Raw genomic sequence first — 25,259 nt, 5'->3', positions numbered from 1 at the left:
AAAGCCCATCTCTGAAATTGTTCAAACCCAGCTTGGAGCAAGCTGGTCTGGTGGAAGGTGTCCCTGCCTGTGGATGGGGTATGGAACAAGATGGTTTTTAAGGTTCCTTCAAACCCATCCTGTTCTGGGGCTATGATTCTCTGATATGCACCTTTAAGTTCTGGGTGCATGGTGGTCATGTCTAGGGCATGGATGCCACCAAACTTGGATCCTCCCTGTTTGGTGCCCTTCTCCAGGCTGTTTCCAGAGCTCCCTGCAATCTGCTTGGGAGTTTGGCACTGCACAGACTGGCAGTGGTGGAGTGGGGTTTGCATCCCCAAATCACCCTTTTGCTCTCCAGGAGAAATCTTAATTACTTCTAATAGAATTAGCAACCCCACTTGCAATTTTCAAGGGTGTCTTTGGTGCTCTCACACTTTAAAACTCTGCTGAGATGTAGGTTGTGTGTTTACTTACTCCCCTGCTTAGTGTAGCTACAGAAATAAATTGTAATAGAAAATCTACATAGTGTTGTATTGAAACAGCGATAAAATTATTGAAAGTATTTGACATTATCTGCTTTTTTTTCTTTGCTACCAATATTTTTTTGTAGACTCTTTTTACAGGCTGCACTAATTATTTTCCTGCATAATCCTGTGCCATCTAATAGACTAACACATGAGCCATTCCTCTCTCTGAGTCTTTTCATTCTTTCTTTTCTGGGAGTCACATCAGCGACAGCAGTTAAGTAAATCAAAGTTTTTAGGACTCGGGGAAAAATTGTCATATGCAGCACACAAAACCAGCTACTGTATTTCAAAGTTTTGGTTGAAGTAACAATATCAAAGGGCCTCTGTCATATGGGAATCTTTTTCTCTCGCATTCCTGCACTATATACTATTAAAAGGCTTTAGTAAGTGAAGCACAGTAAACCCAAAGTGCCAGTTTACTGCTGGTGGAAAAAAAAAAAAAGCAAAGTAGCAGCAGAAACAAACCAGAACCAAATGAATCCTTCCTGTGGATTTGCCTCGTGTGTGTGTGGCTGTGCCTGCCCTTTGCTTTCTCCTCTTCCTTTCCAACAACAGTCTTAAAAAGGCAAAAAAAAGTATTAGAGAATTTCTGCTCTAATTATTTTGAAGTTCTCTGATCAGCTCCATATATCAGCAAAAGAAAACATTTCAGGCCTTTCTTGCCAGTGGATTCGGGCTGTTCCTTTCCTTACCATTTCCAGGGTGTGCTTTAAAGAGAAATGGAATAAAACTCTGTTGCTGTTTATCTTTTTGCATAAATTTCAGAGGAAGAAAGTCTTTGGCTTTGCTTTACAGTGTCAGACACTTTAATTTGGGGGGAGCAGAAGATGAGCAATTTAAATCACTTTTTTTTTTTTTTTTTTGTCCTCCATCCAGCAGAAAATGCTCCTTCACAAATGGCCTTTGCTTTTCTCCCTTAGTCAATAAATCACAGGAGGCCCCAACCTAGTAAACCTGCCTTGGACTGATGCTTTATAAGCACTTTAGAGTAGTAATTAATCACCGTGCCACTCTTCAGCACAAAGCATGAGTAACAGGGAGTGAGACAGGTAACGTTTTGTGCAACCAGCCCCTGGCAGAGCCGTGCCCTGCAAACCCTCCTTGCACAGGGGAACCTTCCTGGGTTTGCTCTTCCAGCAGAAAGTACAACTCTACAGAAGCCTGGCCTTGGTGGCCTCTTCTTCTACTCCCCGTTGCCATTTCAGGGGGTGTTTGCTCCCCTTTTCTGCAAGAACGTGTGTAAAACTTTGAATAATTTCGTTTTATTCCTTTACAAATACAAATTATCTATGCTTGGTTGAGATATTCTTCCTTGGGAGTGAGCTTTTACCTATAAGAGGAAAGAGCAGGAATGCTTGAGAGTAATTACTCCCCCAAAGTAAGTAAATTTAGCCTTTAATTGGGTCCCTTCCCTTTGTTTATTTGATATTTTTGTGTTTATTTTCTTGGTTGTAAACAGACTGCTTAAACAGTGAACTGCAGAGGGAACATACAAATAATCATGGGATAAGGTACTGCAAAAGGAGTATGTGTTTTATGCCATCCACTGGCCTCAGTCAATAGGAATATTATCACCTTTTGGTATGTCTGCAGTGAAATTGCACCTTTTACCAATATCTGGTTTGATTTAGTACTGGAAGAGGAATGCAAAGCTTTTAGGTTTCAGCTATTCTTTATGGTATATTTTTTCTGATGAATCAATACAAAGAAAGTAGCTCTTGACAAGTCACATTTTTCCACACAGTGATCTCTTGTTGGAGACCTGTGAGGCTGCTGTAATTTCCTTCCCACTACTTTCAATGAATTCCATGCACGTGAAAGGGAAAATGGGCAGTGGAGCTTGAGTTCCTGCATACCCCACTGTGCAGGTACTCAGAGGAGGATGGAGCCTTACCCTGGGATTCCTTACATTGCTCTTCTGCTATACATTAGTTTTAATCTTCCACTGAGCAAAATATAGGCTTTTGTAAAAAAAAAAAAAAAAAATAATAATGAGAGCTAGCCCTTTGGTGCTTTATGGTATGGGTCAGATTTACCTTTCAGTATCCTGATGTAAAACACTGAGATCAGAGGAGTTACACCAATGTAAAACAGGTGTGCATATGCACATAGATATGTGTATTTCTTTTCTTTAAAAAAAAAAAAAATTCAGACCTTAACCTCTGCCAAAATAAGCCTTTGTTAACATTATGTTGCTGCTTCCATCAGAGATTTTACTGGCAGGGTCTGATCAACTAAATGTGAAGAAGATCACTAGATAACCAACCTTAATTTTTGCCCAAAACAACTCCTTAGTCAGCCTTTGCAAATATGATATCCAAGAACTGCAACTCCACATCAAGCTTCTCTTCTGCTTAAAAATATGTGAGCATCCACAATACACTCATCCATTTCATGGGGATCACATGCACAGTTTTAGCTCTGACCTAGAATGAATTAGCTTCTATTCCCAAAGCTATATATACAGTGTTAAGTTATCTGGGGTTAATTTGCTGGAAAAAGGATTAGAAACGAGTTAAGTTTGTGTCTCTGAGAAACGAAGATTTCGCCTCGGTTGTTTATGTGTAGGCATCGAAGGAAATCTGGAAGCAACAGGGTATGTGGAGGAGAAGAGGGAAAGGGTTACAGCCTCGAGTTTCCCGAGAAGCACAGCTTGCAGTTCTGCTGCGGAGAAGGTTCCTCCATCTGGCAAGCCTCCTGGGATGCCAGACTGGAGCAACCAGTTTGCAGGAGCTGCACGGGGGGACACCTTCCCGGGCCGTCCATCAGCGCAGCCAGCGCCGCGCCGGTGCCAGTGCTGCGCTCCCACCCAGCAGCATCCCACCAGAGCGCTCGGGGCTGGGAGCTGGGGGCACACAGGGCCCTGTGTGCAGAGGTGGTGGCTGTTAAATCTCTTGGAGAGGCAGGGATGCACCCTCGGTGTGCTCCAAGCAGTGTGGGTCAGCGTGTGAAGGAGCCCGAGGAAAAACACGGGGGAATTAAAGGAGCTGTCGCAGCAACAAAGGGAGTTCCTTGGGCTGCTTCTTGCGCAGGCTAAAATTAGGGGATGGCAAATAAAAGAAGGCTTTTTTTTTTTTTTTTTTTTTTTTTTTGTCTTTTAGCGAAACATTCCTAAACTGTGCAAAATATGGAGATGGCAGTTGCTGTGAATATAGAGTTGCAAGCCTTTTCCCCCCTCTTCCCAAGCAGAATTTCCAGTGACATTTTGCAATAAGGGAATATGCTGAAAACCAGTTGTGCTTCAAGAGGGGGATTTCTGCAGAAAGCTCAGCTCTCTGTTGAGGGACTTGCCTGTCATACCTGGAGACGAAATTCTACCACACAGTGTAAAATAGCCTCACTTTCTGCCCAAATTGCAAAGGAACCTTAACTATAGCATTTCTGATAATGCTTCCATAACGTGTGTGTGTGTGTGTTCTCTGAGGCATTCATTTGGCTGGCACATTGGAAAATGGTTAACACAGTGAATGTGGGGTGTCATTTTTGTAGTGGAGAATGTGTGCCAGAAGAATTCAACTGTAACCACTAAATATTTGCTTAAAAATAATTTTAACCATCTGGACTCCTTTTTTTCTTATTATTCTTATTCTTCTTTTGAGGTGGGGTGAGAAGGGAGTATTTTAATAGGAATGATTTGTGGTTACAAAATGAATTTGGTTAATTTGGTTACCACCCCCATTTATATGATGACTACAAATAGTCCCTAACATCTGAAGTTTTAAAGAACCAGCAGATTTTTCTCTCTTGAGCTTCAGAAGCTGGAAACGAACTTACAAAAGACAATAAATTGTTCTTGATGGAATAAATAGTTTGTGGGGTTGCTATTGTTCCTCTTGACAATACACTAACATGTGCTAATAGAGGAAGAATTGAAGAGCTTGCGTAGTAGAGTCTCTTCTGCCAGGCGAAATTTTTCCACTTTGGAGCAGGAATCCCTAACTCGCAGGGCAGGGAAAATGTGGGGCTGGGATTCCCAGGAGGCAGCACCTGCTGCTCACCCCGGGGCTGGGAGAGCTTCAGGGCCCTTCCAGAGCAGAACCAGCTCTGGGGGAAACCAGAGTGACCTGCAAACCTGTCCCTAGACAAGCCTGATCACAGTTTGTTTCAGAGACGGGGTAACTGGGACAATTTTTTCCCCTGGCTAGAACAAGGATGCTTGCTAAATGCAGGGTTGGAACAAGAGTTTTCATGACTTCCCATACTTACAGGGATTTTTTGTGTGTCTTACTTAGGAACACACACCTTGTTTTTAAATATTCAGAGTTCAGGAACAGATTTTTTGGTTCTGAATCCAGTTAAATATAGTTAAATATAGGCAGTAGCTGTACAAATTTCTGTGTTCTCTGTGCCTTGCCTTAGCATATTAAATGAATGTTTTATGGAGTCTGCTATACATACATCTGTTAAAAGATTTTTATCATACTTTGAAATGCCTGAGATTTAACTGCTACCTTTGTGCACTAATGATATACTAGTGAATGTGCACAGGAGATAAAATAAACCCAGAGAGAAATAGGGAAACCTGCATGTAGTGCTCTTGTTTTAGTAGCTCTCAGAGCTACTTTTCCTCTGTTTTCTCGTACGCTGCAGCACTGGCTTCATCCAACTCATGGTACATTAGGAACAATTTAGTATCATTTCATTTAAAATATGCAAGCTTTATATCGAGAATAAATGTGTAGCCACAAGGTAAAATTAAAAAAAATATATTAGTCTCATCATTAAAAAAAGCCTTTAAAGTTTCCATTATCCATTATGTCAGGTAGCAAATATCTTCTCAATGTAACTCCAGACATTAAATCTGTCAAGAGGCATGCAGTAAAATAAATGTCTGGGATACCTTCATAAACAAAAATCTTATTTCCATAATTCATACAGCTGGCTGGCATTTATTGGCACGTCAGGTGCAATGGGGACATTTCAGGAACATTAACATGTACAGCATCATTTGTCAACAAAGCAACAATGTAAGCAAATCGTTCAGAACTCATACAGATTTACAGCTTTCTCTGCCAGCTGCTAATTACGGTGTGCTCTGCCTATTTGGTATGGTCTTTTTTATTGGAAAATGACAAAGGGGTTATGGTATCCCAGTTTGGAATATAGATGCGCTTTTAGTAATAATATGAGTGGTAATATGACTGCACAGCCTGGAGTTTTGATCTAGTTGCACTAGTCTGATAATTGACCGGTTCTGATTGATGAAGGACAAAGAGAAATTCGCAGGGATATTTACTTACTTGTAGAAGTAACCTCTGCAAACAAAGAAATAATAAAATAGCAGAGAGCATGAAAAAGTATCCTTGCTTTAATATTGTTTTTTTGGTTTTTTTTCCTGCTGAACATGACAGGGAAAATTCAGTCCTCACTGAAAACCTGATCTGTTTATCGAGCAGTGCTCAGCAAGCCCTATATTGTACAGGCTGGCAAACACCCTTTGAATGTAGCTGAGCCCACTTTGATAAATAAAATTAAACTTTCAGCGTTCTAAACAATGCAAAGGTTAAATAAAAGCTAACAATGCCATCACTAAGGGCCAAAAGATGTGCTAATGATCTGTTTTCACCATCTTCTGTGTCTGTCTCTATTTCTCTCCCTTTATTTGTTGTGTGTGTTCATGAATGTATGTGTTTTTGCAAGTTAATGACAGCAAGTCCGATCTACTTTTTATTTCCAAGCTTTGGCCAGTTTGCATTTCAATCTCATAAAAATATAATTAGTAGGGCTTTATGCTTCAGATGTATAAATTCAATATGCTTTCAGAATTATTATACCTGTTATTCAGCCAAAGGTAAGACGATTCTATTAGCTAAACACATATTTAGACACCTAATAAAATCCTTTATTCAGTTCTGTTTCTTAGTTTCAGTTCACGAACAGTAACCACTATTCTGAGTTAAGATCTTGACCATTTCATTTTTAAGAAAAAAGTAATTAGACCATATTATGGATTAATCCCTTGCCAATTTTCATTTTTAAATCAAAGTAATTTTAGACTTGGGAACTACATAATTTTATGCAGAAAAAGTATGTTTTGCCAACCTTATTAAAATCTTTAAAGACCATATTTTCTATAGGCTTCCAAAAATTATCCCACAAAAATGTGTGGGTGCACCCATCTGTACACATGAATGGGCAACTAGGAGCATAATTACCCACTTTTGCACATGCAAATGGAGGTGTTTAAGCACAAATTAGCTGACCCTCAGATTCTGCTGGTGCATTTCTCTGAGCTGGTTAATACTGTTTTGTTGAATTCCATAATGTAGGTTAAAACCCCGGAAAGATTTTTAGATACAATAAGTTTTCTGTAAGATGTCTGAAAGTGCAGAAATCTTTTTAAAAAATGTTTCTGATGCAACAGTGAAATGAGGGGTAGCTCAGTGCCAGTACTTGGGTGTCATTTTGGTTATAAGGACTGTATGATTCTTTCAATAAAATAAACTCCATTGGCTCCAGCAGCGATTACTGCCTGCTGCTGCTTCTCCAGAAGCAAAATACATGTATTCCTACAGGGAGAAACCACTGCACTAGGATTATAAAAAATTGACCATCAATCCGAGTCTGTATGAGCAATCACAGCCGCTTTTGGAGTTATTTTGTATTAGAAGCAATTTACCCATCTGGAAGAACAAAGATGTGTGCAAATGCTGGAGTGACTGACTTCCAGCAGATGCTTAAAGAAAGTTAAAATCCCAACTACTTGTGGGGTGCCTGGCCTCGATTTCCGACCTGGAAATGTTCAGTATGTTGAGGAGCCCTTCCGAATGCTGGGGCAGCTCTCCGGTACCTTGGCTTTGTGCTCCCTGCTTGCTGATGCTCTCCCACCACCCCTGGCCAGGCTCCTTGCCCACACAGCTGCACAGGGAAAAGGGGAGCAGTCGTAAAGCTTCTGGAATGAAACGTGGAAATTAGGGGCTGCATCGCCTTGGTGTTGATTGTGTGAGTATTCTGGGATGGGGTGATAAACGGGGATGAGCCTCGACTGGGGCTTTGCAGGGTGAAAGGGTGAGGTGTAGGACAAGGGTGTGGATTTCTTGGATGTGGGGCTAAATCGTGGCTTTGTGCTGCTGCATGGGTTTAGGGAAACAAACATTTATCCCAGAGCTTAGAAACCCAAAGGTTAATGACCCATGGAATTCCCATTTACCCCCAATACAGTACCCAAATGTGACAGCCCTGCTGCAAGTCCTGATGGACAAAGACCAGTAAATGGAAAACCAACTTTATGCTGTAATTCAAGATTATTTGAATTTACTTTATTTGTGAAATCTTTCCATTTGTCTTCATGCTTTTGTACATTTGAAGAAGAAGTTTAGGCATTCCTTGATCCATACAGATTGCTTTTCTTCCTTTTCTTCCCTTTGATTCCACTTGCCTAATAATAATGGGCATTATCTTATATCCATATTTAATTTTATTATGTCACTCGCATTGCAAGAAAAGGATGTTCTTTTCAAACATTGTAATGCATTTAGTATTTCACTAGTCATCAGTTAAATCAATTTTTTCCCTTTATTGGATCTGAATTATAAATCAACTAGTCATTGTATGGGATACTGTATATGAATGTACAGTATATCATTATGATGTATCCTATAATAATGTCTCTTAGACATGAAAACTAAAGATGGTGGTTTAAAGTGCTGAGAGAGAAAAAATTGGAAACATCTGTTAGTAGGAAGTAGAGAAGACTTTTCATTAAAGTTTGTCAAGTGTATTTGATAGGAAGAACACACTGGGCCGTATTCTGCCACCCCTTGCATACACCCACCCCAGTACCCAGCCTGCTTTTTCTGTCTCGTGTAGAAAAGCCAAGATTACGGGAGACACTGAAAAGCCAGCTCTCTGCTTTGGTACAGAAGCTCAAAGAATCTGAGATGTGGGGCAGAAGGAAAGTTTTAAGGGAAAAGAGATATTACAATGCAGCCACTTGTCTTTGTCTGTGCAGCAGTAAAGAGAGCTGTCCTGCTCCTACATTAAGTATTTTAGCAAAATCATTGGGAAGAAGTGGTGTGGGAGAGTTTTGGGCAAAAGCTCTTTTATTTCCACTTATTCACTACTTGCAAGAAGAGGAGTCCTTAAAAAAGTATAAAATAAAATTGAGGCATGCATAGATGAGTTATTTGGAGGCTCCTTGTGAGCAGATATCTCTCCCAGGGCACTGTGAACAAGCTAGGGAATGAAAAAAAAAATCAGAATGGGGGAAAATGGTTAAGGACTCTGTGTGTGTGTGTGTGTGTGTGTGTGTGTGTGTGTGTTTTATCTGAATGGTAATGGAATCCATGTACAGCAGACATGAACTATCTATTTAAGAAAACCCTGCTGAGGCCATTTCACACTTACACAGGTTCCACTGCTTGTGCTGGTGTCGGCAGCAGGGATTTTGGCAGTGCCAAACCCATGGGGCACAGCTCTGTCTCTGCAAGCCCAACCAGGGGGTAGCTGCTGCAGGCACCACCTCACAGCCTTGTCCTGGGGCTGGATGTGTGGCACAACAGTGACATGTCCACCTCATTCCTACATCACTTCTGCACACTGTCAAAGGCGCGTTCGCACTTTAGAACTCCATGGACACAAGGTGAAATACCCTCTGCACCCACAGCACAGACCTGTTCTCTGGATGGTGCAAGAGTTTAAAAGCCAGTATCTCACCTTGCCTTTGCAATTTTTTCCCATTTCTGCCTGCTCCCAGTGGTCTCTGAGCCCTGCCGTTTCCATGATGATATACAGAACTATAAAATCAGATACAGCAGTCGCAGGGCCCGGCACGAATTACTCCCCGAGTCAATAGAAAACAGAATATTGCTTATTGATTTGGTCTAGCCTGTTGTGTGGTCGATGGAGAACAAACTAATACAAATAAAATGAATCAATTGGAATCTGGCTGTGGACCTCGGTGAGTCACATGAAGTAGGTTTCTGATATCCTTTATCATCACGCACAGCCAGTGAAACAAGAGTGCTACTGTCTTCTGCTGGCGCGGAGAGTTACCTCAGGCTATACTGAAAAATGCTTTTTTCTTATTTTTAGACCTGAATCAGCCCATGCCAGCAAATGTATTCTTGTGAATACAGATCCTACTTTGTTGTAATGCCCATGGGAAGGCAGTAGTGTAACCTGTTTGGATGCAGCTGCAGACCACCTGTAGAGAAAGTCAAATTAGGGAGAGACCCCACTGTTCTTTGCATTAATGCTTTTTGTGTTGAGGCCTGAATCCCCCTCCCTCCCCCTTTAATGTATCTTTCTCAACTGGGGAGATGGAGAGCACTTTTTAAGACCTCCTGTCCGTTTAAGGCATCTTGTGATTGAAAGAAGATTTTAAAGACTGTAAAATCTCCCAGTCACCAATGAGCGATGGTGTGCAAGGAGCCTTAATAGTTTGAGGATGACTTTTCCTCCTGGTCTTGCAGGTTTTGGAGGTGTTGTCTTTGTGGAAAGGGCTTAAAGGGCACATTTTTATCTCCATCAAGTAATCTGCATGTTAGGGAAGTCTCCTAGGTTCGGAATGGAAAAGTGGTTGTCAAGGAAGTAAAGCCTTAACTTGCCACACTTTTTGTCCCATTGTTTCTAAATAAAAGATGGGCAAACAAAAGGAAATGGCTCAAGTCTAAATGCAGTGCCTGTGTATCCTGAGTATCCACTATAAACAGGCACAACCTCACTGATCTTAATGGCACTGAAAGTCCTTTTTCCTACAGATTTTTCTGTGTTCAGGACACAGGGATAGTTAAGCATGTAAACAGCTGGTTTGAGATTATATATCTTTGGTGTGAGAAGTAGTTTTAGTTAGTTTAGTTAACTCTCCTGCTATCTCAGCTGCAACTGCCAACACTGCTGGTGTCTCTAACTTCTCAGCAGATTAAGCTTTTACTCATTCACCAGGTAGCATTTTGTTGCATGGCAATGCAATACTCTACCTTATGTCACATAAAAACTGCCTGCAATGAAAATTTCATGTAATTTCTGCTTTTCACCCCGTTTCTTCACAGATGAATCCCACTGTTTTACTAATCGTTGACGTACTAGTTAACACAGACAGAGCTTGTAGATGGAGGTAATGTCATCAAGCCTTGCCTCATTTCAAATTCCTTCCTCTCGCTGGTGATATCAATGTTCGCTGCAAAGACACTGATGATACTGAATTTAATTGGTATTTATGTGTAGGGTCATGGGTACTCTCAGAGAAGTTTCTGTGTAACTTTTCCCTAATTGAAATTAGATTGAAGTGTTGCTGTGTACACTGAGACTTAATGGTGACAACGTTGAGCCAGCTTCGGAGCTCAGATGCATGGCACGCATCCCAAGAAATCTGCTATGATGCTCCCACATACATCTATGCATATTTTTATGGTACAAGAGACATAAGGTGTGGAAAAGGAGCAGTCTCTTTAAGGGGGATGTGGCAACCCTATCTGCCAGTCATCTTGCCTCTGCTGTTCCATTCCTTTTACAGCCATTCTGCCTGGCTGGTATCTATAACATCTTTACATACGTGTTTAATGGCTGCACTGATTAAAACCCAGGGGAAACGGAGGGGACATGGGAGTAATGGACTGGCAGCACTGGCGCTGTCTGAGATTGGTTTTTTGGTCTGATTCAGGGATGTATTTTTCACATCTTTATATTTTAAATAACTTATTATACGAACAACCTGGTCTGCAAACCATTCTGGGACTCGGTCTGAGGCTCACAGCTGCTGTGCAATGTGAAGGGCCAGTTGATATTGGCTATAATGAAATGTCACCATTAAATCCCTATTTTGCACCTTATTTTGACTCCAGATCCAGTGCATCTTCTCCTCCCTAACGCTTGTGGAGAGTACAGAAAAGTGAATGTTCACTGGTAGAAGTGTTTTGACTGGGAGTTTAATTTATAGCAGCTCATAGAATTGCAGTGTGTAATAAGCAATGTCCTTGAACATTTTTCATGTGCTTCTAAGTGACTCTTTAAAAAACATTGGTTTCCCTTGTAAAAATCATTAAACTTATTAAGGGAGAAGCAGTAGTCTGGGTTGGTAGTCATTCCAGTGCTTTAAATACTAGTGGTTAATTAGTGACACGAATAAATTAAATATATTTCAGGTATAAAGTTGAGGAAAATCACCAAATATTAGCAAAGCTCCAAAATCAAACTACTTTGTGTCGCATGCTGTTTTAATGACTGTGGTTTATAAATGTGCATAATTCCAAAGAGATCACATGTTTCACATAATAAAAATTACTGTGACATAAAATATATATTTTCTTAAAAAGTACTTGTAATATCAAAAGGACTGTGAAGTATTAGCCATTTAATACAAATTTATCTTTTCTTGCAGATGATTACATTTTCATTTTAATTGCTCACATTTTCGGTTCTGATCTTAATGTTTTATAGTAGTGAAGACATGCCACAAAGAAAGAAGGAAAAAAAAAGATTTTATTTGTTAGTTAACAGTCTTCAGAAGTCCTAATTTGGCCAATGTGTTCTGCTGCAAAGTCTTGGAATGCTGTCTTGCAGTTTCAAAAGTGATCTTATTTGGCTTCCCAGAAACTATTATGCCTGGAGGATGCCATGAGAACAAGGGCTGCCTTGTTAACAAGTAGAAAACTCTCACAAACAAGATAGGATCCTGATATAAATCATAATTTAGATGCACAGAGCTATGTTCACAACCACAGTAATGTAATTCATTTACATCTAGTTATTACTTATCTCCACCCGAACTCCGAAGTTCAGGAATGCAGCTGCCTTGTGCCTTGTGACTCGTGGGGGTTAGGGAAGAATGACATCACCAAATTTAAGCACATTACCACGCTGACATAGTGGCACCTTGTTTTCCCTTCCGCGGATAGAGCGGGGATTGTGTGCTACCCCCCATTCTCCCAAAGAATACCTTTTTTCCCCTTTCAAGCAGCTGCTATATGAAGGGTTGCAAATGTCACTTCAACTAATGATGAATGATGCTTGACCCTTGGACCTGTTACTATGAATTTTATGCAATGCTAAATTAATATGAAAGATCTCTGCTAGAAGACTTCAGCTATTATGCATGCAGCATAAATGATATGTTAAACAATCCAAATTTTTTTCTCATAACCATGGTAAAATGCAGAGCTGTTTCAACATTTTTTGATGTGTATTTCCACTTCAGATTAGTATCTTTTTCTTTCTAAAAATATTTTTGGTAAGCAAATCAGTTTGCGAAAAACATTGTCAAAAGGGCAACTGGCCCACATGTCTTTGTTGTTCACGTTTGAATATAATTAATTATGTAAAGCAATAGTTAGTGGGAGCTTAACAATTAGCAGAATCTGTCAAATAGTCACACGGAAATTACTAACTAATTGAACTATTGGTCTTTTATTGTTTCAGGAAGCAGGACAGAGTGTCATTCCTTTATCTCTTAAATTCGTTATTATCACATATCACAATTTTCAAGCAATGTATGCCTCCTAATAGATTAATACATAAATAACCCGCCCAGTAATGCCACAGTGGGCAAAAGTGTTTGAAATAAAACCACCTTTTTTAATTAGTATTCAGATTCATGCTGTTAAAAAATGGTAATCCTCTTGCAGTTATATGACATTTTTAAAGCTTTGAATTTCCATCTGTATCTTATATTATGATGTTTCAGGATTGTCGCGAGTTAATTATGTTAACTTCGGAAACATTGCCTGCATTTAGAATGAAAAACTTCAGCTTGAATGGCCAGGAAAGCAGATGCTATCTTTCTTGTCAACTGCTTTGTTGTGTGATGCCTTGAAACTTTTTTATAAGATTCTGTCTCCAAAAGGAAGTATAAATCTCCATTTATTTGAAATGTTGCTCTAATCTAATCAATATTTTAATATATTTCTCACGGGAGGGACCTGAATGCGTCTCAAGGAACCAAAGACATGAAAATCTCTTATTTTATGTTGAAATCCTCGTTATTACAAGTCCATTCACAAGACTAATTTGTAGAACAGGAAAAATCCATGTACTGTGAAGTTCTAAAACTGTTTTGAAGCGTACCCTTGCCCTCCTGTAATATATGCCTGTAAGCTGAGGTGGAATGAGAGGCATTGGAAGCATTAAAAATTAGGATACACGTCCAGATAAACCCTGGAAAGGAGAAAGGGAGGCACACATCAATGGCCAATGTGGCAAATCTGCTCTGGGCTCTACCAGAGAGAAAATGAAAACGCAAAATGCCGATGTGCACGTGAGGTGGAGGGAAAGGTGTGAGGTGAGCAAGGATTTGGTGGATGCCGGAGGCGCCGCCGTCTCCTCCTTGCACATGAGGCTGCGTGGGAAATGGAAAACATCGTGGCGTGAGTCACCCGAATTTCATCGAATTTCATCGCACCCCTTCCCTGCCAAGCAGGAGCCACAGGCACTGCCAGGCGTGCTTGCCTGCGCCCCGGGCTGTTCATGCATCTCCTGAGGCTCAGGGGGAGAAGATATGGAGTGGCACGTGGAATTGCACATGGCAGGGTGGGTGGAGATTATTTTAAGCCCACACTGGCCCCAAAATTCCAATTCAAAGTTACCTGGGCAAGGTCTCAAATGTTGCTGTGCACGCAGCTCTGTATCCCGCCAGTTATGTGATTCCATGGGTTTCATGGACACAGGTTTGATCAGAGGCTTTGGGTTTCCACACTTGCAGAGTCATCCTGTTCTTCCCATTGAAGTTATTTTTGCTGTCACAAAAATGCAATACAAAAATTGTTAATGTTTGTAAGCCAGCTCTGTGCAATAGAAGCTGAAATGTGCAGGATAACCCATGCCTGGATCAGGACAGGATCCTCTGGTGTGACTCCAGAGTGGTTGGAACCCCAAATCTGATGAGTTTGTATGAAAAAAGTGCACTTACCAAGAGCCTTCCATATTCAGGGTAACATGTGATTTTCAAAACGTATAAAAATATTTGAAAATTTATGTTATTATTAGCACTATTATTATCAAAGGACATTTCGTTAACATTTAAAAGTCCTTCAGTGTACTTGAAGATATATTTGTTTTAGCAACTTATATAATCCCCTCCTGTTTAAAGTTTTGTTTTAAACATACAATTATCATCTCATATGCCCTGATTCAGTAAGTACTTAGAAGCATTCCTATCTTTAACAGCATAGCTAGTCCCAGCTAATATCCAGGGAACGGAATTAGAGCTTCAGATATTAGCCAAAAGTAATGCAAATGTGAATTAAGCAACATGGTTTTGAAGTAAGTTGACTGAAGACTTTTTATTCCTTAAACCGAACGCGAAAGTTTGACAAAAAATTAAAAAAAAAATCAAAGCGAGCATTACTGATATTAATAATTATTTTTAAAGTATATAAAGTTGAATAATTTAGTCTGGCAACTTGAAGGAATTAGGCACTGAAATAACCTTCCAGTAAGGGTAGTAAAGAAAAATGTTAATGGCTTTGAGGCAGAGCCATCAGCAAAAATATAATATATTAGCAAATTTAGATATGTTCATACATATATATATAAAATATATATGTACATACTTGTGGACATATAAAATAAGGATGGTATTTTTTTTGGGTTTTAGCATGTAAGTCACATTAATTAATGTAGTTGAAGTTACCTGCATTGTAAAACATTACTATTTCCAAGCTAATAGAATTTATAATTTATACTTATATCAAATTTTATCAAATTTATATTCATACCTTTGCCTTTCCTGGTGTAACTTTCCTTACAGACAAACCTACATCTAACATGGTTCTCTGCTATGGAAAACTCTCACTATCTCCTGTCTGTCCATGAGGTGAAGTGATATTCTCTGTTCACTGTAAAACTGATAACAAATTGTTGTGTTAGGTAACAATCTCAGCCAAGTTTTCATGAACTGAACCATGAGAGGTGAAGCCTGAATTATTTTTATCACCTAAATTCAGTCCTGGATTTTGGTCTTGGGTTTTTCAGGGCAACTCACTTTACTGCTCATAGAAATAAAGAAGGAATTCCTAAAGGCAAGGTGCAAGCATTAAAGTGCTAGTTTGAAAGTATTTAACAAAGTGTCCTTTCTTTTTGAATAAACTTGAATAAAGTGTTTAAATGACCTCTTCCTAACCAGAAGAGAATATAGAGAAGAAATTAAGCTTTATTGGTAAATTAAAGCCCAAATCCCATGGTTGATGAGAGATATGGTCCGTTTGAAATAGTTACAGTTTCAGACTTTCTCTTCTACAATCAGCGGGTGGAGACCAACATAATCCAATTAATTGTAATTCCCTTTTGTGGCACTGGTACAGTGGTGAATGATATAGTAAGTCCATTGAAGTCTTATCTTTGGTCAGATAATCCAAATGGATTCATATTATGAAACAGTCCTTTATAAAAGTTCTGATGAACAGAAGTGTTTTGACTTTAGCGAACCAAAAGATAAATTCTATACAAAATAAAATGTTTTGTCCTTGACATCTACAGGGCTGGTGTGCACCTGATTTCATGTAAGAATACTTCTTTCAGATGCTCTGTTCAAAGAGCCCGTTCATTAAAAAATAAAAATGTCAAATTTGTTGTTTGTACATCCTAAAAACAACAAGGTGTGAGAACACAGATTTACTTGTGTGGGTAACCTGTATCCCTGGAAATAGTCCCATCAAAATAAATGAGGTTACAGATATGAGGAATATGTGTATAGCACTTTGAGATATGTTTAGATTTCTATTTTTCTAATAAAACAACGAATACTGTTTCATTGATAATCCTTATAGCTGTAAACAAGCTGTATATGTTTGTTCCCTTCCAGTATTGTAGAAGGACTAGGGGAATTGCTTAATTTTAGCCTGAGCTTTGATCTATTTACATTTGGAAGTCATTTACATAGAGGAAGTTATAATGATCTTTATTGTTTTGTTAATTATTTCCTTTGATTATTGAAACTCACTCACTGAGGCACAAGCTCATTGTTACTGGGGTCAGTCACAATAATATATTTGGCTGTGTGCAACAAGTCAGGATTGGGTGGTATTCTTGTTTTTTGAATTGTTTTCATGCAGACCCTTTCAGTTTAACAATCACTGGAGACAGGACTGATTTAATGCATCGCTCGTCTGATGCAGTGCTTCATATTTTGTATTTCTCCTTTCCTTTAAAGTTGTCCATAGCAAGCCCACGCTACAGCAGAGTGTTTTTGCTTGTAGCATGTTGAAATCTTATATTTACTGAAGGATACTGAGATGCCATTTGTGGAAGACAACACACTAGACAATATATTGAGGTCAGATCTTTGCAGACTCTCTCAAAAATACTCTTTTCCCTTTATTTTTTCCTCTCCCTTAAAGTGTCTGGTTGAAATTTAATACAAAGACTTTTTTACCCTTTGGGGTACATTACATATGAAATAATTTATGACCCATGAATCACAAGAAAGCAGTGAATTAGGTTTCAGATAAGTCTGCCAAATATTACAAAACATTGTGTACAGATTTTTGGACTATGAAAAGGCTTTTGACAAGAATGGAAATAGAAGCAGTGTTAGAAACAGCAAGAAGGGGAAGAACAGAACAGCTATATGACAGAATCCTAAAGCACTCTGAGTTAGTAGCACAATTAAAAAGATATGAATATGAACATATTTTTGAAGTATGAAAATGGGACAGAGAGGCATTGTCCAATTCCTCTCTGTATTAGATCTTCAGAGGCTTCAATTTATTTAAAATGTAGATTTGCGGACACTGATACACATAAATCTGATAAAAGATCTGACTGTAAATGGAGAAGAAAAAAAAGATAAAACTCCTAAAATTAGATTGCAGAGAAGCTTACTGGAGAGCAATTACACAATAAAAAAATGCTAATAACAGATTTGAAGTTGGAAGGCAGATATTTACCTTGACTAATGTATGTATACACAATGCACAGCAAAGAGGGGAAGATCAATCAAGTCAAAAGCAGAATTTAGAATGGACTTTTCCCTTTGAACAGCAAAATGTATCCAGGAGAATAAGTTACTGGTCTAAGCAAGTATTAGACCAGTATTTTGGTATTTTGTTCTGTATTTGGTATTTTTTTGTTCTCTAGACATTAGCCCAGCTGAAAATAAAGAAGGAAGAATAAACAGAAAAAAAAATAAAGTGTGCTTTAACAATTAGGAAGAAGCTGAAGTTACTGTGCAATAAGTAGAGAGAATTAGGTAGAGGACAGAATCCCAGCACTGTAAGACAAATGCAATTTCCCCTCAGCACAGACATTTAATTCCTGTGAGTTGCAGAAAGTCTGCCAAGCCCCTTCCTGGTGTTGGGGCAGCCTTGGTGCTCTGTGGGAGAGTATGGGCTGGGTGGGAATTCCTCTGTGCTCCTTTCTTACCCCTTTTTTTAAACCCTGGGCAGTACCTGACTGTTTCTGGCCCCAAAAGAAGGGGTGATCAGGCCCTGCAGGTCCCCCTGCTCGGGCTGTGTCTGCCTGCTCCTACTCTTTGTTTACAAGTCACCTCCAAGAGAGTCTGGCAGGAGCATGTTGATCTGTAAACAGGTGGTCTGTTTATTCTTAGGGAGCTTTCAGCTGCGTTTTGAGGGGAAATATTCTCTCTTTAAAATCATTCCCTTTCCCATACGGAATAGTTGATTCAGCTAAATTTAATGAATTTTAAAAGTACTTGTAATTATAATCCTATCACAGTAATTATTGCTTCAGATCACGATGATAGAATATGCTAAGTCAAAACTAATATCTGCCATTGAAGCTTGCAGCAGGTATTGGCAGTGAGTTACATGTGAGTACCTTGGTGGCGATACCTGGTTCTGGCTGCCAAAAGTATTGTCCTTTCAGTACCACTGCATATTTTTATACTTCCAGTTCTAAACAGCAAGTGATGGTGTAGAAATTTCCCTGGCACTGTGGCATCACTGGCTGACTGCTTTTCCAAACCTTTGAAGTCCTCTGCATGCCTTCATCATGTACCACCCCTGAACTCCTCAAGTGTGCTGGATCTTTTCACAGAAACAATGAGACAGTTCATCCCTCTCTCACTATTTGGGCTTTGTGGAATTATATGAGGATGAATGTGACCCAGTGTGCCCAAGTACAGAAAACTTTTTATTTTTCTGGCACAGGCTGAGGTTTAAGTTAGCAGTACTTGGTTGTTCCACCATGCCCCCAGGTCAGAGAACTGTCATTGGGGAGGACTGGAATAAGCAGCACTCTGGGTGCACACAGAGATGTTCTGCATTTTAGCTGAAGTTGCTCAGTAATTTGTGCTTGGACTTCATGGAAATGGGCGCTCCAATAATAAACACATGTTCAGGCTCTGTAACATCACAGCTTAAATTTTCTGTGGAGAGGGCATGCCAGGTTCCTCCAGCAGAGGAGGAGAAAAGCACACAAGCTTTCTTTTGCTGACTGTATCCCTGATAAGTCATCAGTGCTAGCATTGGATGGATTCAGATGAGACTGTTTAGAAATCCATTGCAGACAAAATGTAATGATTTGCTTAGCTGACATTTTCCTTGATTTGTTTAAACACTCTTGGAGGTGAAGGGCTGGGCATTGAGTTCAGGCAGGACAATGGATCTCCCAAACCTAGCAAAGGAGAGAGGAAGAACTCAAAAAAAATTCCACCTGAACGAGGGAATTATTGCTTCAAGAGTTGAGGTTTTTGTTGTGCTATTTCATAGAAGTTCCAGGGCGTTTATGCACTTTGGAGAGTGTATATAAACTGCAATGTCAGGGTCGGATATACTCCAGGGGAGGAAGCTCAGCATCTTGTGCTGTTTCACCAAGGTATTGAGCTCCTGGTCGTAGAGTGAGAAACAATCTTCACCACCTCACACCATCCCATTGCTGTCATGTCTGGACATCTCTGTGCTCAATTGCTGCTCTAAATTAGGTGTTTGAAAGAAGCTGTCTGCCCCAAGAATGCTGCTGTGTCTGTGCACTGGTGACCAGAAAGGCTGTGGCTTGGAAAATGCAGGGACAGCAATGGAACACACACACACCTTCCAGAGTACAAATTGGTGTTTGTGCTGTCTGTCATGAGAACAGCCCTCACACAAAGGGATTTTGTGATGAAGAGCTGTGCTGGTGCACGTGGAGAACTTCTGCTTGAGTCTCTTCTTTCCCTTTTATCCTAGTGAAGACCATGAATGATCAGGAAAATATTTTTGATGAATACAACTATGAAAAAAAGAAAAGGAAAAAGAGGTGTCTCCACATTTCATACAGGGTTCTTCAAGTTGGGAAAAAACATGATGACACTGGTCAGTTCTTTTCCCGTTCACCACTCTTTTCCTGGTGTTTGCATGAGGAAATTTCGTTTCCTCTTTCAACCACAGGACTCTGTTTTGGATCTCTCAGTAGTAAAATTCGTATTGGGATGAGTGAGTCCAAAAAATTTCCCAGGATTTAAGCCAACTGGGAATTCTTTGTGCACACTCAGCTCTTCTGCAATGATTTTTTTTTTTTTTTTTGTGAGGGAGTTTGTAAGGATTATTTAACAGTGCCATGGAGGACTTTCTCCAGGGGACATCTCCCTCAGCTTACACACTGCTCACTGGGATGAAAACCCAGTGCTCTCAAGTTTTCCACACTGGAGCTGGGGGTTGATTTATCCAAATTCCGAATTTTCATCCCAGTGCTGCTGTGTGCAGCCACCAGCAGGGAAATGATGGAAAAGGCAGCAACAGCAGCAAATGGATCACAGAATGAGACCCAAAAAGACCCTGAATCACCAAAGGCTTTAGGAAGTTTTTTGAGGGCACAGCCCCCACAGCAAACCAGCATTGCCAGCTGGGTTTGCAGGACTTGCTTCCCACGTGATTTGTGGTCATCCATGAGCTGCAGGAATGTGGAATGCTCGAAGGGGGCAAAAACCTCTGAAGGTGGAGCTCTGGCACGTGATGGCAGCATGGGCAGGAGACAGCTTGGAGCTGGGAAAATACAAGCTATGAATTATCTGAAAAGACAAGTGAAGGAGCAGGGCTCTCAAATGACTGCATTTTGCTCCTAGAGATTAGTCTACATACCAGGCAGGGCATGTGGTTAGAGGAACCACATCCATTTTCTTTCAAAACTCAGCTCTCTCCACAGCTTTGGTTAATTTTCATATATTTTTATATTTTTTTCCCCCTGTCTTTAGCTGATCTTTCCATAGATTACCTTCTTCCTTTCTGAACCTCAGAATAGCACCCTTAAACCAAAGCTGATCTCCTGTTTGCTTCTACTGCAGACATTACAAGTGCCATTAAAAATGTGAATTGTTGAAAAGGCTGAATAATAACGCAGTGCAACACACGTTCCCTTCACAAATGTATTGTGTATCGATTTTTTTAAACTAATAACCTTGACAAGTGCCCACACTATTTTTTTTCCCTTAATGTGGTCTTTATATTTTCAGCCTGGGTATTAGCATAAATTTTATGGGATTTTCTGGGCATATTTGTGTCTGTATCTAAGATATATGATATCAACTGGCAGTGATGGTTGAACTAATCAAATAGTACTGACAAGTTAAAGCAAATTTTTAGGACTGTGAGATTTTGAGCATCTTCCCAGATACAGTATCTCCTGACTGAAAGCAGTCCTTGACTGTCAAGTTTAAATACCAGATTTGGGACTTAATCTTTATGTAAGCAAAACACCCCAATAAGAATTATGTCTGAGTAAAGCCAAAAAGCTAGGTTCTCCCCTTAAACCCAGCCTGAAATGTGTGCGTGTGTTTGCTTTCGGCCCTTTTGCCATGGCATGAGTGATTCCAACCAGTGGGAACCAAATGAGAGTCTTACACTGAATGGACTTCTATTTTCTTTTCATTTTTTTTCCTTTTTTTTTTTTCTTTCTTTTTTTTTTTTTTTGACTTGGCATTTGTTCCTTCTAGCAAACATTTTTAAAAACTCTCTTATTGCTAGAGGGAAAATTGACACCCTTTGCTTTCACGATGATACATTCCTAACACGTTTCCTTGAAGAGCTGGAAATGGTGCAAAAATCTGGTAAGATAAGTCTCTATAAAGCCTTAGAAGTCAAGCATTCCACTTTAGACATTTAAGACAAATGCATGGCAAAAACAAGTTGTGTTTCTTTTTTTTTTTTTTTTTAAGGTTTCTACTTAAAGTTCTGTGCCAAAGCTACAGTACTTATACATTTTCTAAATGTGTTTTAAGCAATAAGTTGTACAACATTTTTAGAACATGTGTTAAGCTATTTCTCTAAGAATGAAGCTCTTAACAAAACATAAGCACTCTGCATGAGATCTTAGCAGCAAAGTGCTTAAAAGATAAAGTAAGAATTGGTACCATGGGAAGAACACCAGCTGTAGAGCACACAGGTCCATTATGAGAAGTATGGTAGTGGGTAGGGAGAAAATGATTTAATCAGGAGTAAAACCAATTTTATTATAAGGGCACGCAGGGGGTGTGGCACCATAGTGAGAGGGACATTTCAAAATATCTGACAGATTTCAACAATGTGAAAACCCACCCTGTTCTTTAAAGTGACAGTAAACCCCATCAGGTCTCTCTTTTTGATGCTATTGTTAACAGTTGACTGTTTAAAGCTGGCCTGCTAAGATGCTGTCGATCTAGTTCAATAGTGTGTGGCAAAATAAAAGGCTAATTGTTGAAATACGATCAATCAAATATGATCTCAGAGTCTAAAGAAGATCCCCTCTGGTAACTCATTTGAGATCAAATCATTACTTTTATGATTGAGGTAATTGAATGGGAAAAAAAGAAAGAAAGGGGAAAAAAAAAAAAAAAAGAGAGGCTTGAAACCAAAGAAGCAAGCAAGACATCTAAATGAAATGCACAAGTCTGCCTTTGTTCCAGCTTTGTCTCACATTACTCCAAGTTAAGGAACTGGGTTCATTCTTTATTTGGATACATCTCCCAAATCCAGAATTTTTGAAACCATTTAATAACATTTATTAAATAAAAGTTGAAAGATGACTCCATTTTGAACGAGATTTTCTGCCCAAAAGTAGAGCAAATGGTTACAGTAGGTGGATCTGGTGTTGGGGGTGTCCACATGTCTCCAATGATTTTACCATTTTGTTTAGCAACAGTTCAGTAAAGAGGCTGCTCTTGAAGCCCACTGAATTGCTACACATGAAATTTCAGTGACATTTAGCAAAACATTTCAGGACTGTGTTGCTTCAAATTAAATTTGTTCAGCAGTTTTCATGGTTGGCCCCCGATTTGCATTCAGACTGAAATTTTCTAAAAGAGAAAATCATAGCACATGGGGAAAAAAAGCAAACTCAATTTTTGGAGTAACAGAGCTTGGAGAAAGTGTGTGTCATTTTGTATCGTTTTAGTTTGGACTAATAAGGATTTGCTCTTTCCTTGAGTTTTATGTGGATTATGATCTCACTGTTTGTTCTGTTCTAACAGTATCACTCTTCTAGAATTAAAAAGAAAAAAAACTCAGAAAAAGAAACTCAAAGAAAAATAGAATAATCACCCAATCTTGTTTTATTTTTATTAGAAACTCTATTTTAGCATTTAGTTTCTTTTATATTTAAATTCCTTAGCTCAGTCAAGCTTCAAAAGAAAACATTTTTTTTTTTGTTTGCAAAACAGTTTTGGAGGCACTTGTGGTTTGTCTTTAGTGTGTTATCATTTTTGACAGCTTTGCATAGCCTAGGTAGGCCAACAGGGGTCTGTCTAATATTGTTGCTGGGCAAATCTTCCTCCCAGAGATGAAAACCAAACAAAATATTTTTGAAGCAGTAAGAAGGAATTAATATCCTTTCTCTCACAGTCCTCTATTCCTTGCTGACATTACATTCAGGCAAAAAAAAAAAAAAAAAAAGAAAAAAAAAAAAAGAAAAAAAAGAAAAAGGAGAAAAGCGTTCCCCATTATTCCCTTGTACATAGCAAGGCTAACACATGTAAAGCAATAACTCATTTTCTATTGCCATGTTTAGCATATGTCTCCTGTTGGCTCAGCAAGGCCTTTAGGCCGGTCCCTTGAGCCGTCCATCGTTGGCAACTCTTAGCCCCTCGGCCTCAAAACCAAATAGCTTTGAATCGTGTTGAGCTGTGATGCTAATTTTCATACTGATGCATTATGGGAATAAATGTATCTGACATACTGTGTCAATGGTACTGTCTCTTTGTGTCTCTTGTTTTTTTGTTAGCTGCATTCCTACAGATGGTATTCCATTGAAAATGTTCTCTTCCTACAAAAAAAAAAAAAAAAAAAAAAAGAAAAAAAAGGGGAAAAAAAAAAAAAAAAACATGCACAGCACCAAACCTCTAGGTGCAGAAGGCTGTTAACGGTTGCTGATGATAGTAGGCAAACATTAACATAATAATTAGTGTCTTGTAATTGTTTCATTAAAACCAGTTGTTCCATTTCTCCTCGTGTTTTCCCAGAAGAGAAGCTGAATTTGGACGACAGCCAGTGGGAGGACATCCACGTTGTCACCGGAGCACTCAAGATGTTTTTCAGAGAGCTGCCTGAGCCGCTGTTCCCATACTCCTTATTTGAACAGTTTGTGGAGGCGATAAGTAAGTACATCACATACAGTAGCAGCTAGTGAAATAGCCTGTTACATAAAAATAATAATAAACTTAAAAAATAGAAGAGCAGGGGCATCTGAAATCTGACTTACCTTCCATTATCCGTGATCCTGTATTTTTATTGGTTTTTGGGACTGCCTTTTATCTCTTACAGCGTTTAGGTGTTTAACTGGAGAGAAGGGAAAAAAAATTCAAATTGTTGATCTGTAAATTTTGTCTCTGCATTTTGACTGTAGTGCCTAAAATGGTTTAGGAAAGAAATTAAAATGTGTATGTATTCAAAATATGCTAGGCTGATAATCCATATATCCCCAAACACAAGAGAGAGACTAATAATTGTGAATCATGTTAGAAGGGGCTGTCTTTATGTTAATCAGAATGAAATGCGTGTGTTTTGTTCCACAAGGTTGCAGACTCTTGCCTTGCAGTGATCACAAAAAGAATGCAAAAACATTCATGTTCTCATTTTCATATCTACCTTTGCTAGATTATTATTTTTTTGTTTAAAGTTGGCAGGCAGCAAAAGTATTTTCAAAGTCCCAGGCATTTATTCCGTTCCACGTCTCTGTGGTTTATGTGCTGCAAACCCTCCCTGTATTTAAAATATGCAGGTGCATTTTGTAAAACTGTATCAGCTTGGAAAAACTTGACAAAAAAACCCAGTGATTTGGGGGTTTGCTCCTGTTGGAAAGGGGGGGAGGGAAAGGGATAGCTTAAAGGGAAAAAAGCCGAGCAGGAGATTAATTAAAGATCCAATAGAGAAAATCTCTAGGAAAAAAACAAACCCAACAAAGTACTCAGAGGTCTGATTTCTGAGTGATGGGCACACATTTTTGCCATTGCTGTTAATGAGAGCTGGGTGTGCACATGCGCAGCTGTCGGGGAATACGAAACCCTTAATGTACAGCTCACTTTGATTTTATATTCATAAGAGTCTTTAGTTCAACTAAAGCTTTTCAAGACCCAGCATCAGATATAATGAGGTTAAATACATCTCATAAGATCCTTCCCTGCTCAGTTATTTGGAGGTGCAGTGCAGTTAAATTACCTGAAATTTACTCCTGGCAGCTTACTTCCTTCTCCTTCCAAAGGAAATCAGGTGGGGAACATCATCTCTCAAGTTTAAGTTCCTGTTGCACAGCGTCTGCAGTGCTAAGAGGGAAAAACAATAAAGAATTTCTTATTGTTCAGCTCCTTTGATGCTTTGGGATAAGATGCTAATTGAAGCACCGGCACCTGAACATGCCCTTCAGGTGGTTTTGCATCCATCTGCCTCTTGGAAAGGAGGAGATGAGGTATCCTCT

General features: G+C 39.3%; 1 protein-coding gene across 1 annotated transcript in view; it reads left to right on the top strand.

Annotated features, from left to right (window-relative positions):
• The window catches only part of ARHGAP15 (Rho GTPase activating protein 15), a 322,029-nt gene that overhangs the window by 240,623 nt on the left and 56,147 nt on the right, over positions 1-25,259 (top strand). The window contains exon 12 of the mRNA XM_063161573.1: positions 23,809-23,943. Coding sequence (XP_063017643.1) covers positions 23,809-23,943 — 135 coding nt within the window. The remainder of the gene's footprint in view (positions 1-23,808; positions 23,944-25,259) is intronic.

Source organism: Melospiza melodia, chromosome 8 (genome assembly GCF_035770615.1).
Source record: "Melospiza melodia melodia isolate bMelMel2 chromosome 8, bMelMel2.pri, whole genome shotgun sequence".
Classification (NCBI taxonomy): Eukaryota; Metazoa; Chordata; class Aves; order Passeriformes; family Passerellidae; genus Melospiza; species Melospiza melodia.
Note: the sequence above shows the minus strand (reverse complement) of the source record. Positions and strands in the feature narration are given on the sequence as shown.